The sequence below is a fragment of the Anabrus simplex genome, chromosome 1 (genome assembly GCF_040414725.1).
Source record: "Anabrus simplex isolate iqAnaSimp1 chromosome 1, ASM4041472v1, whole genome shotgun sequence".
NCBI lineage: Eukaryota > Metazoa > Arthropoda > Insecta > Orthoptera > Tettigoniidae > Anabrus > Anabrus simplex.
In genome coordinates, this window is record NC_090265.1 from 1,659,627,318 (window position 1) to 1,659,641,870 (window position 14,553).

Below are 14,553 nucleotides of genomic sequence, written 5' to 3' on the forward strand. Positions count from 1 at the left end.
GGAACAATTCCTATCCTCGCCGCTAGATGTGGGCTTCATTCATTCCATTCCTGGCCCGGTCGAATGACTGGAAACAGGCTGTGGATTTTCATTCTCAATCACAATCCAAAGAGAGGAAATCAATAATCTGAGTTTTGTTGATGTTTGCTGGCGAGATCTAGTGTTTACAGTGCACTATGTCTTCTGGTATGGGCTAGAATAAAATTGTTACTTTCATTGACCTGTCTCAGTCTCTTCCTTGGCTTTGACAATATGAATGATGCTAGTGATACCATTCCTTATGCAGCCAGAGCCTGTTATGAATGGTGCGAAAATATCACTAATAGGATCGGTTGATGCATACATTTCAGTGAACTCGGCAGACTGGTATGTAATAGCAACTTCTAGCTCGGTGAGGCAAGCAACGGCAAACTACCTCACTCCTCATTTCCCTAGTATGCCTCTTCAGTGACGCCTAGCCTATCTATGACAGCTGTTGGCGGAGCTGTGGAGGATCAAACCAGCGTTCGTGCTGAATATCCAACATACATACATACATACATACTGTTATTTTATCTGAGTCTGCAGATCTACAGAAATTGTTCAATGGTATGGACAAACTTGTAGGAGTACGAGATGAAAATAAATAAATCCAAAACAAAAGTAATGGAGAGCAATCGAATGAAGTCAGGTGATCCAGGAAATATTAGATCAGGAAATCAAGTATCAGGAATTTGCTCACTTCGAACATTGAAATAGGAGTTAAAAAGAAATTTTTAAAGACATTCGTCTGGAACGTGGCAAGTATAGAAGTGAAATATGGACTATAACTAGCCCAGAAAGAAAGAGAATAGAAGCTTATGAAATGCGGTGTTACAGAAGAATCCTGAAGGTATAATAATTTCGTGTGGCTATTTCTAGCCGAGTGCAGCCCTTGTAAAGCTGGGGCGGCATCTGCCATGTGTAGGTAACTGCGTGTTATTGTGGTGGAGGATAGTGTTATGTGTGGTGTGCGAGTTGCAGGGATGTTGAGAACAGCACAAACACCCAGCACCCTGGCCACTGGGATTAACCAATGAAGGTTAAAATCTCCGACCCGGCCGGGAATCGAACCCGGGACCCTCTGAACCGATGGCCAGTACGCTGACCATTCAGCCAACGAGTCCGACATCCTGAAGGTGAGATGGGTAGATCGAATCACGAATGAAGAAATACTGAATCGATTCTTTTCACAATTGGCTTTACGTCGCACCGACACAGACAGATCTTATGGCGACGATGGGACAGGAAAGGGTTAGGAGTGGGAAGGAAGCGGCCGTGGCCTTAATTAAGGTACAGCTCCAGCATTTGTCTGGTGTGAAAATGGAGAACCACAGAAAACCATAGTCAGGGCTGCCGACAGTGGGGTTCGATCCCACTATCTCCCGAATGCAACCTCACAGCTGCACGCCCCTGAACGCATGGCCAACTCACTTGGTTTGGATCGAACTGGTCAGAGGAGAACGATTTGGCGAAATTTGACCGCATGAAGAGATAGAATGATAGGACACATCTTAAGACACCCAGGACCGGGCGAGTATTTTTTTGCCCCATCGTACTGTAAAACGTTCGTGTTTACAGAAAAGGAACGAAGAACATATTGAGCTTGTTCTGCCTACTACTACCACCCCTCACTCCCACCTGTTCCTGCCTGCGCGTCAAGTGCCCGAATATTTACGTGGCTGCATATTGTGGTGTCTTATTACTAAAATTAAAATTGCATATATTTAATTACATTTTACGGGTACTTGTGTGTGCTATATTGTACGTCAATATTTAGGCTACATTGCCGGGCTGAGTGGCTCAGACGGTTGAGGCGCTGGCTTTCTGACCCAAACTTGGCAGGTTCGATCCTGACTCAGTCCGGTGGTATTTGAAGGTGCTCAAATACGTCAGCCTCGTGTCGGTAGATTTACTGGCACGTAAAAGAACGCCTGCGGGACTAAATTCCGGCACCTCGGCGTCTCCGTAAACCGTAAAAGTAGTTAGTGAGACGTAAAGCAAATAGCATTATTATTATTATTATTATTATTATTATTATTATTATTATTATTATTATTATTATTATTATTTACCCGTTTACCCTCCAGGGCCGGTTTTTCCCTCGGACTCAGCGAGGGATCCCGCCTCTACCGCCTCAAGGGCAGTGTCCTGGAGCTTCAGACTCTGGGTTGGGGATACAACTAGGGATGATGACCAGTACCTCGCCCAGGCGGCCTCACCTGCCATGCTGAACAGGGGCCTTGTGGAGGGATGGGAAGATTGGATGGGACAGGCAAGGAACAGGGAAGGAAGCGGCCGTGGCCTTAAGTTAGGTACCATCCCGGCATTTGCCTGGAGGAGAAGTGGGAAACGTTTACGAAAAAAACATTTTGAAAGTTCCATGGTACCATATTTAGCGTCTCTCACTTAGTGATGATAGCCACCTAAGCCCTCTATGTTAAAAAATGAAGTAGGCCCAATATATTTTTCTTTGCAAATTTCGGTATAATTCCAGCCAAAATGCAAAATATAAATGCCAGTGACTTCCTGAATACCGGTATTCTGTGAATTCATCGTCATCGTAATATTACTGATTTATGATTGTGATTCTAACTGAGTAAAATATTGATCAGGTAACTGTAATTCATCCCAATAATTTTTTCTTGTGCTTTTCCTATTACTGGCTGTGTTGTAATTATGTTTCCCCAAATGCAAGAAAATATTTTAAATTATTTTGGGTGAATTTCATAAGCAGTTAATTGATGTTTGACACGTAAGTAATTTTGAATTTCGTATATTCTGTTTCTTGTTTTTGTGGATTTATTTTTATTCTTCTTTATCTGTCACGATATTTCTTGTTTGATACAATATCTTGTAATAATTTGTTTTTATGTGATTCAATCTCGTGTAGGCATATATATATTTACTAGCTGTAGTGCCCAGTGCAGTCCGGGTCCTTTTTTAAAATGTTTTCTTTTAGGACTTGTTTGCCTGTTAATTTTTGTAGATTTCTTTATTGTGACGTTGAATTTTCACGAAATATTATGTGGTTGTAAGAGTTATTGTTATGTCTTTAATTTTAAGTTTTAATTTTAGGTTAGTTTGTTTCGCGTTAAACTTTGTTTTGTGGCAGACCAGATTGTCTGAAAAGTAGCTGATGCTTTCAAATAAACAACAAAAATTCCGGTACGTATAACTCGATTCAAAATCATTTCAACAAACGTCTTAGACCATTTATTAGCGCGTTCTTTTCCCGGTGTTTTTATTTTTGACATTCTGATTCACCTTTCTACGGCCTGGAAAAATAGACATGACAGTCTCTTATGTTTGAACTATTAAATTTGTCTTTCACTCAAGATAAACCCAAAAAGACTATCGTGTATTTTTAACGTTGTTCGCACAGCACTGAAAAAATATGATCTTTCTAGAGATGAGGACAAAGTACTGACCTGGAGATCCGGCGAATCCATGGCGTTGAGCCCGGCAGGCAGCGAGATGGAGTTCCGCCTGATGATGCGGATCCGAGGCACGTTCGACGAGGAAGGCTCCAGTAACTCGCTAGCCTCGTCCCCCTCCAAGTCTTCCTCATCGTCTCTGCCATTCCCCGCGTCCGCCCAGGACATCTCCTCGGCACCCACGGACACCGGCTGCAGCACAGGGGTGCAACACATTAGCCGTATCAAAGAAAACATCATCCCACTATTTATGCATAGATAACACGTATAACTTGCGATAATAATAATAATAATAATAATAATAATAATAATAATAATAATAATCAGGGCAAAACCAAACGGACAGAAAAATTCAAATATTTCTGAGAAAGTGGCATGTAAATCAAGAATGAACAAAATGAAAATGGCCTACCACTTCACCATAGATATCTATAACAAATTTGTTTTTATTAATTAATTAATTAATTAATTAATTAATTAATTAATTAATGACTTTCTGTACATGGTGGGGCTCAGGCTATGAAGCCTGCTATTATGCCAAACCACATAATTATACACCTGCATAAACATAATATATTGAACATTATAACTACTTAGAATTTAAAATAAATTTAATATCATTTAAAGTTAACGTAAAATGTAATTTAACTGAAATTTAAAATATCATAAAAATAATGTTAACATTATTATATGAATTTATAGTATTTACTATTATTAAAACTGTATCTCGGAAAAAATACTAACCTTACATTTACATTTTATTTATTTAACTTAATGATCTAACATTTGAGGGTGCTTCTTAGACTAAATTAATCTCAATGTAGGTCAAATTTCCAACACATTCTTCTAAATAGCTTTAGGTTACATATGTCTCTAATTTCATCCGGGAGAGAATTCCAGGAATATATGGTCCCTGGTACAAATTAGTTGTTATACGTACTACTGTGGTGAGTGGGGATGGATAGCAAGCAGTACACACAGAGTCACTGAAGATAGCAGGGATCGTATTGATGACCTAGAGGGTGCTCTATCTAAAAGAGAGTTGATATCTATTCGGGGGGTAATGTGGTTTACCTGTTCACAGTATTTTTTGCACAAGATAAACAGCATTGTGCTTACGTCTATCACAATCTTAACCGGGACAGCTCATGGAGGAATGGGCTGATGTGGAGTGGAACATTTAGAATGAATCGAATGCAAGCATTATGCGCCCATTGAAGTGTAGAACCAAGTGAACAACTTATGTTATTATAGACTACATCACCATTTTCAAATATTGCTAGTATCAGTCCTTCAACGAATAGTTTCCTGGTTTTGACAGTTAGAAAGTCCCTCATTTTGTAGAGTGAGTGTAATGAACCGAATACACGTCGACAGACTTCTTTTACGGGCTCTGACCAACTTAAATACTTATCAAAAATTATTCCAAGGTTTTTAACGGAGTCTTTCGGTGTTATAGGTGTTTCATTGATCTTGATAACCGGTATACTAATGCTTTCTAATTTGGCATGCGCTTTGTTAGATCTTATTATGATGGCTTGCAGTTTTAATGGGTTTACCTTCAGGCAGTGGCTACTTGTCCATGCGTTAATGTTACATGCAGTGAATCACAAAAGAAATCGGGCACTAGTGTTTTGTGCTATTTTTAGACCTCATTAACAGAAAAATATAATATAGGAACAATCCTGGCATAAACTGAAATAGAACACATGTAATAAATAACATAACAGCATTTTCATGCTTGAAAACTTAACAAAAACAACATAAATAATACTTAAAGAAATATGCCCAATATCCCAGCCACAAAAGTTTTCGGGCGACATGTGATTCAAACACACCACAGAATATTTCAATACTTTGTATGAAGTCCCTTTTGCTTTATTACTTGCTCCAAGCGTTTAGACATAGTGTGAGTGCGTTTTCTCGTGTAATCTGGACTTATTTGTCTCAATTCTTTCATCATTCTATCCTTTAAAGCTTGTCTTGATCTCACTGGCGTTTATCTTAACTTTTCTCTTCAGTTCTTCAGTTCATTCCATAGATTTTCAATAGGGTTTAAGTTCGAACTCTGAAGAAGTGTATCCAAAAATTTGGGGCAATTATACAGCGTCCATTGCCTCACAATATCCGATTTATGTTTCGGGTCATTCTCTTGATATAATTTGAACTTGGAGAAAACTGAAAGAAGAGCTTCAAACGAAAAATCTGCAGCCCACATTTAAACACGAAGGTGGAGGTGTCATGATTTGCAGCGCCATGTTTTCATATGGGGTGAAAGAATTAGTATTCATTGAATGTTATTTGTTCGGGGCGTCGGCCCATGTGGATCTTTTGCCCCTACTGGCACCATATTGTATGAACGTGCGTGTAATTGGAATGGCGGTAGTGTGGAATGTTGTGTGTGAGTAAAGGAAGATTAAGGACGTCACAAACACCCAGTCCCCAGGCCAGGGATATTAATCACTGCAATTAAAAATCCCGGATCGGGCCGAGAATCGAATCCGGAGCCGTGGGTAACAGGCGGACGCGTTGCCCCCTACACCGCGGGGCCGGACTGCACTTGACTTTAATCTACAGAAATTACTTCGTCCCACCAACCGACAGGTTTATTTATGTGATGATTTACGAAGTCCAATCTTTTTTCTATTTCTCTCATTTACAATGGGTTTCTTCCTGCTCACTCTGCCACTATACCCTTCTCTTCTGATAATTCTCCGCATAGAGTGAACTTCCTTCCCATATTCCTGCAGCACTGCAACAGAAATTTTCGTTGCCGGTAACTTTGGATTTTTCTTCATTTTTCTTATTACTCCAGTTTCCTTTCTTCTACTCAGCTTCCTTGGTCGGCCTGTTTTAGTTTTGTCTTCAGTTCTATCTTCTCGGTTGAATCATCTTATAATATCACCTACAGTCTTCTTCTTCTTTCCCTACCGCTTTTTCCCACACCTGTGGGGTCGCGGGTGCGAACTGTGTCGCACATGTTTATTTGGCCCTGTTTTATGGTCGGATGCTCTTCCTGACGCCAACCCTATATGAAGGGATGTAATCACTATTGCGTGTTTCTGTGGTGGTTGGTAGCGTGGTATGCCGTCTGAATATGAAGAGGAGAGTGTTGGGACGGACACAAACACCTAGTCCCCGAGCCAGAAGAATTAATCAAAAGCGATGAAAATCCCCGACCCGGCCGGGAATCGAATCCGTGACCCTCTGAATCGAATGCCAGTGCGCTGACCATTCAGCCAACGAGTCGGACTATAATATCACCTACAGTACTTTTACTTATTTGTAACAATGCGGCAATATCTCTTACAGAACGCCCTTGAGCATGATGGAAAATAACAAGTCGTCTCTTTTCAAATGATGTTTTTTTTTCTTTTACGCCCCATCATACTGTAAAACGTTCGTATTTATAGAACAGGAACGAAGAACATAAGGAGCTTGTTCTGCCTACTTTTACCCCTCCCACCTGTTCCTGCCTGCGCGACAAGTGCCCGAATATTTACGTGGCTGCATATTGTGATGTCTCATAACTAAAATTAAATTTGTATATAGTTTATTACATTTTACGGGTACTTGTGTGTGCTATATTGTACATCAATATTCGCATTACTAAATGGACTAAATGGACTGGAAATTGCTTCTTTTGGACTTCAAATGTTGGAAGAGTACTTCAAATTAATAGGGTGGTCGCTCTTTTGTGATTCAGTGTATGTCTTCGTTCAATTTCATGGTTGCTTGTTGTATGTTATTCGGCTTGGTATGCATATACAATTGGATGTCGTCTGCGTAAGTGATATTTACAGTTCGTCAGTTATTCTGATAGGTCATTGATGTATAGGGAAAACAGAAGGGGTGATAAAATCCCACCCTGTGCTACCCCCATCTCAGTATTTCGCCATCTAGACGTATTATCTCCCACTGACACACACTGTTTACGTCCACTGAGATAGGAACGTGCCCAGCATAATACATTATTAGAATATTTCATCATATCTAATTTGGCTAGTAAAATGTCTGTCTACGCAGTCAAATACCTTTGTAAGGTCGAAAAGGATTAGAATTGTCATTTATCCTTTATCCATTGCTAGCTGAATGTCTTTAATTACTTTTACCAATGCTGTATTGATACTCTAATTTGATCTAAACCCTGATTGATATCTCTCGAGTAAATTATGTTGTAAAATATAGTCTGTCATTTGTGTACTAGTTTCTTCAGTACTTTTCCTAGTACAGGGAGCTTCGACATTGCTGTACCATAATTCGACCTGGAGCTCTATTTGCAACTTAATGCCTCTGAATGAATAAGACAGGTCTGACAGAACAACTAGAAGCCAAAAAAAAGAAGGAATATTCTAAAGAAGACCTTGGCCCCAGTAAAGGAAAATGGAGAATATAGGATAAGGCACGATCACGAACTATATCTGCATATGGAAAAAATACCACCACACTATTAGGAAAAGAAGGATTTCTTTCTATGGTCAATTAACAGGAATGACACCAGATAGGGTTTCCACTCGAATCTTTGCCAACTTTCTGACTAAGAAAACTATAGGAGTCTGGTTAACAGAGGTGGAAAAGGATTTACAAGATTTGCAAGAATTGGGGATCTTACGTGATGACATCTTGCAACGTGACCCTTTACTTGAAGGTCTACAGAGTTTTCGAACAAAACCTAAAATGAAGATAGGCAAGACGTCGACCGAAGAACGGAAGGAAGCGAGTGTTAAAGCTCGAGACAGAAAACGGATGAAATAGCATGGTCCATAGCTGGCCGAAGCGAAATAATAATAATAATAATAATAATAATAATAATAACAATAATAATAATAATAATAATAATAAAGCCCGAAGTCTTATATGCCAGCGAGACCCTTTCACTGAACGGGAAAGGTGACCTAGAAAACATTTCAAAAGAAGAAAGAAGAATCCTGAGGAAAATTCTCGGCCCCCGAAAAACAGAAGATGGATATAGAATGAGGTCACGCAAAGAGACAGAAGAGCATTCCAACATTGCAGCAGACATCCGCAAAAGACGTCTGAAATTCTATGGGCACGTCCACAGATTGCCGGCAAGTAGACTGACACACAAGATTCTCACTTACATAGAACATCTAAAAAACATTCCATGGGTACTAGAAGTGAAGAAGGATCTGGAAAAAGCCCAGATAAACCCAAATGACACCGCGGACAGAAACCTTTATAGGAAAAAAATTAATGGATGGAAAGTGCAACCAGAGAACGAAGTGAAAAAGAAGACTGGAGCAAAGTGGACAGAAGAACGAAAAAGGATCCACGGAGAAAGGATGAGAGCTGTTTGGCAACTCAGAAAACAGAATCGTTAGAGCTTTGCGTGATCCATTGGGTCCATACGCACATAATAATAATAATAATAATAATAATAATAATAATAATAATAATAATAATAATAATAATAATAATAATAATAACGGGCTAAACACATGGAAAGAGTTTTTCACCTCTGCCAACTCACTTATCAGTCCAGATGGATCTCATGGCAGGCCAAATACCGCCACTACACCACAGTAGCATGACCTGAAGCCTTGTATGCCGCTGAATGCTTGGCTCTCACTCACCACGGTGAGATAGAGAGCACCCAATTGAAGGAGAGGAGATTCCTGCGAAAGATCCGTCCGCCTTGTGGTGTAGTGGTTAGTGTGATTAGCTGCCACCCCTGGAGGTCCGGGTTCAATTCTCGGCTCTGCCACGAAATCTGAAAAGTGGGACGAGGCCTGGAACGGGGTCCACTCAGCCTCGGAAAGTCAACTGAGTGGAGGGAGCTTCGATTCCCACCTCAGCCATCCTCGAAGTGGTTTTGCGTGGTTTACTTAAAATGTATAGTAAAATGTTCCACCTTTACAATACTAATGTTTTTATTTAATTATTTAAATTAACATTTAAAAAATGACGAAACATGTTTCATCTATCTTGTAGACATCATCAGCCGAAAAGTTTTAAGATTAAGAACAAAGGACAAGGACAGAAACATATTAAAAATAATTCGGACTACCGAATGCGTCAGTTAAAATGTTGAAGAATATGCTGGAATGTTCCGAGCACAACACTTGAATACTGTTAAAAGTGAAAATTAAAATATTGAACATGTGAGATGCTTAAATCAAATTGGTAACAGAGACCTTAACGTGATGATGCTGTGTTGACATACAGTTTGCTATAGAAACTTGGTGATATGGAGCACAATGTTTAGTTCCAGTAGAATGAAGATAATTGTTAAACGTATGTTAAACATGAGTGAGAGTTCCAATAAAATTATATTGACTTCGTCTTGTTGGCGTGGTGATGTTAACAATTCTTGATCAAAAAAGTAGGTGGAATATCTGCTCGTCATTTCTTAAGTGGAATGTGCAGTAGAATGCCGTCTGACCAAGAATGACTAGCTCAGCAATTTTAACCAATCCATGGATGGTTAACGGATTAATAAGGAAAGAAAGAAAGAAAGAAAGAAAGAAAGAAAGAAAGAAAGAAAGAAAGAAAGAAAGAAAGAAAGATTCTCGGTCGACGTCAAAATTCTGAGGGCGATTATCACCCGAGGTCAAATGCAAAGTTATTCTCTAAATTTGAAAAGCTCTCGTCTTTTATACGGAGGCGCAGTCTTATGTCTTACGGTCGTCTAACACCAGAAAAAATGAAAATGAAAAACGAAAACCTACAACCTGTTTTCCAGTCATTGGCCGGGTCAGGGATGTAATGAATGAAGCAGATATAGGCTGTTAGTACGATGGGGTCGCCACTCCCAAAGTGATTTATTAATGACTGATAGATGCTATGAAATGAGAATGGAGAGTGTTGCTGGAATGAAAGATGACAGGGAAAACCGGAGTACCCGGAGAAAAACCTGTCCCGCCTCCGCTTTGTCCAACACATATCTAACATGGAGTGACCGGGTCTAACACCAGAATATTTCGAATAATCCTTAATCTTCTGGTGACTTGGGAATGTACCTCTCTACGAACTACTGGAGTGAAAGAAGGCCCAGCCGGTATCTCTGAGGCACTGGTTCAAGAAAGAAGTACCGTATTTTTCGGACTATAAGACGAACTTTTTATTACAAAATCACTGCCTAAAATACAACTGCATCTTATAGTCCGAAAGGTACGGTAAGTGCAGAACCTGGGTGTTCAGGTTAAATTATCTACCTGAAAGAGTGAGAAGATGACCTGGTGCAAAGTGGTCCGAAGTGCGAAGAAGTGCGTTTCCGATCAAGGTGAAGGAGTACTGTACTAGAAATCTAGGGAGGCTTGCACTTATAACCGTGGATCTAACAGGCCGAAACTATATATTAAATAAATCAATAAATAGATAAACAATATGATAGCCCCGTGGTGCAGGGGTAGCGTACCTGACTGACCAGAAGGTCCCGAGTTCGATTCCCGGCCAGACAGTGATTTTGAACTGCATCTAAGGGATGGTTCGAGCGGAACTCAGCCTACTTAATTACAATTGAGGAGCTATCTGACGATGGGATAGCGGCCCCGGTCTACAAAGCCAAGAATAATCGCCGAGAGGATTCCTCGTGCCGACCACACGACACGTCGTAATCTGCATGCCATCGGACTTAAAAGCGGTCGCTTGGTAAGCCATTGCCCTTGGGGGTCGATAGCGCCGGGGGATTAATTTGATTTAATAATAATAACATACATCATTATAGAAAGTTATGCCTTTCAGTGCTCAGTCTGCAAGTCTCTGTGCATTTACTAAACGTCGCCACAATCCTCTATTTCCAACTAGTGCTGTGGCCTCATTTAGTTCTATACCTCTTATCTTTAAATCGTTAGAAACCGAGTCTGACCATCGCCGTCTTAGTCTCCCACTACTTTTCTTACCCTACACAACAGAGTCCATGATTCTCCTAGGTAACCTATCTTCCTCCATTCGCCTCACATGACCCCACCACCGAAGCCGGTTTATGCGAACCGCTTCATACATCGCGTTCATTGTTAACTTAGACTTTATCTCCTCATTCCGAGTACCCTCCTGCCATTGTTCGCACCTGTTTGTACCAGCAATCATTCTCGCTACTTTCATGTCTGTTACTTCTAACTTATGAATAAGATATCTTGAGTCCAACCAGGTTTCGCTCCCGTAAAGCAAAGTTGGTCTGAAAACAGATGTAAAGATAGTTTCGACCGGGAGCCGACTTCTTCTTACAGAATACTGTTGATCGCAACTGCGAGCTCACTGTATTAGCTTTACTACACCTTGATTCAATCTCACTTGCTAGATTACCATCCTGGGAGAATACACATCCTAAATACTTGAATTTATCTACCTGATCCTGTTTTGTATCACCAGTATGACATTCAATTCTGTTGAATTTCTTGCCTATTGACATCAATTTAGTCTTCGAAAGGCTAATTTTCATACCATACTCATTGCACCTATTTTCAAGTTCCAAAATATTCGACTGCAGGCTTTCGGTACAATCTGCCATTAAAACCAAGGCGTCAGCATAGGCCAGACTGCTAACTACATTTTCACCTAACTGAATCCCTCCCTGCCACTTTATACCTTTCAGCAAATGATCCATGCAAACTACGAACAACAAAGGTGAAAGTTCACAGCCTTGTCTAACCCCTGTAAGTACCCTGAACCAAGAACTCATTCTACCATCAATTCTCACTGCAGCCCAATTGTCCTCCCTCGGTACCCTGTCATATGCTTTCTCTACATCTACGAAACGTAAACACAACTGCCTATTCCTCTCGTAGCATTTTTCAATTACTTGGCGCATACTGAAAACCTGACCCTGACAGCCTCTCTGTGGTCTGAAACCACACTGGTTTTCATCCAACTTTCTCTCAACCACTGATCGCACCCTCCCTTCCAAAATGCCAGTGAATACTTTGCCTGGTATACTAATCAATCAGATACCGGTACCTCGATAGTTGTTGCAATCCTTCCTGTTCCCTTGTTTACAGATAGGTGCAATTACTATTTTTGTCCAATCTGAAGGTACCTTACCAACACTCCATGCTAATCTTACTACTCTATGAAGCCATTTCAATCCTGTCTTCCAACTATACTTCACCATTTCAGGTCTAATTTCATCTCTTCATGCTGCTTTATTACAATGGACTTTATTTACCATCCTTTCCACTTCCTCAAGCGTAATTTCACCAACATCACTTTCCTCCTCCCCATGAGCTCGGTTGTTCGCGACCCCACCATGAAGATTTCCTTTTACGTTGAGATGATTTTCAAAATATTCCCTCCACCTCTCCAGTGATTCCCTGGGATCTATGAGTTCACCTGAATTACCCAAAACACTGTTCTTTTGCTTTTTTCCCTCCCTTCCAAAGACTCTTTATTACTGTCCAGAAAGGTTTCCCTGTTCCTTGACCTACCCTTTCCAGGTTATTACCAAAATCTTCCCACGACTTCTTTTTGGATTCAACAACTATTTGTTTCGCTCTGTTTCTTTCATCTACGCATAATCCCCTGTCTGCATCGGTCCTTGTTTGGAGCCATTTATCATAAGCCTTCTTTTTACGTTTACAGGCTGCTCTCACTTCATCGTTCCACCAACATGTTCGTTTTTTCCCATCTTTACACACAGTTGTTCCTAGGCATTCCCTTGCTGTTTACACTACAGCATCTCTGTATGCCACACATTCTCTTTGTATAACCTGAGCCTGCTTACTGTCCACTGTTCGGAACTTCACTAATTATATCTATGCATTTCTGTCTAATTTCCTTGTCCTGGAGATATTCTACCCTTATTCGTTTGCAGAAAGATTTCACTTTCTCTATCCTAGGCCTAGAGATACTTAGTTCACTACAGATCAGATAGTGTTCTGTATCATCGAAAAATCCCCGATAAATCCGCATATTCCTAACAGATTTCCTGAATTCGAAGTCTGTTATGAATATGGTACTCCTTATGCTTCAAGAATGTATTCGTAACTGTTAAACCCACACTAGCACAGAAATCCAACAAACGCTTCCCATTCCTATTAGCTTCCATATCTTCCCCACATTTACCAATCACCCTTTCGTAACCTTGAGTTATATTTCCAACTCTCGCATTGAAATCGCCCATTAGCACTATTCTATCCTTGCTCTTCACCCTGAGTACAATGCCACTCAATGCTTCACAAGACTTGTCAATTTCATTCTCATCTGCATCCACACATGGTGAATACACTGAGACAATTTTCGTCCTAATTCCTCCAACTGCCAAATCTACCCACATCATTCGCTCATATACGTGCCTAACAGAAACTATGTTGCGTGCAATAGTATTCCTGATGAACAGTCCTACCCCATACTCTGCCCTTCCCTTGTTAACACCCGTCAAGTACACTTTATAATCTCCAATCTCTTCCTCGTTATCTCCCCTTACCCGATTATCACTTACTCCTAGCACATCCTGATGCATCCACTTTGCTGACTCAGACAGTTCTACTTTTTTTTTTCTCCCATAAGCCCCATTAATATTGATAGCCCCCTATCGAATTCCACTTCGTTCGCCAAGTTGTTTTCGAGGAATCCCTCGCCTGTCAAATGGGAATGGGGCTCCGTTACTCCCATACGTCCGAGGCTTGCTTAAAACGTTCTGAGCTCAGTAAATTCGTGAAGCAGGATGCTACCCTACTTACACACATTCCAAATGAGATCTATCCTCTAACGGATTAGGAATAACCGATGGATTGTATAGTCCCAGCCGCCTGAGCACAAGGAGGGCCATGACTCAGAATATGTCCGAGATGCCCACTCCCATTCCGTAGCAACTGGTATCCCGACTCTCTGGACCACTTACTAGGCCACTCAACCGTTGCCCATGGTTCACGAACTAGGACATGACTACAGTAACCCACACCATGAATAATAATAATAATAATAATAATAATAATAATAATAATAATAATAATAATAATAATAATAATAATAATAATAATAAAACCATAGGAGTCTGGATTAAAAGGAAATGTCATAAGCTACTATATACCGGCAATCGGAAAGATCTCAGTAAGGAAATGTGATTGAAATTGTAAGGTCACATTCTCAGAATGAATGTTGGTAGACTTCCTCATCCACTTTCTTCATAACCATGTGGGGT

The 14,553-nt window shown here is 40.4% G+C and overlaps 1 protein-coding gene across 2 annotated transcripts in view; it reads right to left on the bottom strand.

Annotated features, from left to right (window-relative positions):
• LOC136881637 (myogenesis-regulating glycosidase) overlaps positions 1-14,553 on the bottom strand; it is a 297,181-nt gene that overhangs the window by 143,332 nt on the left and 139,296 nt on the right. For both annotated transcript variants that reach the window (XM_067154167.2, XM_067154166.2), the window contains exon 2: positions 3,450-3,647. In XM_067154167.2, the coding sequence (XP_067010268.2) occupies positions 3,450-3,647 (198 nt within the window). The remainder of the gene's footprint in view (positions 1-3,449; positions 3,648-14,553) is intronic.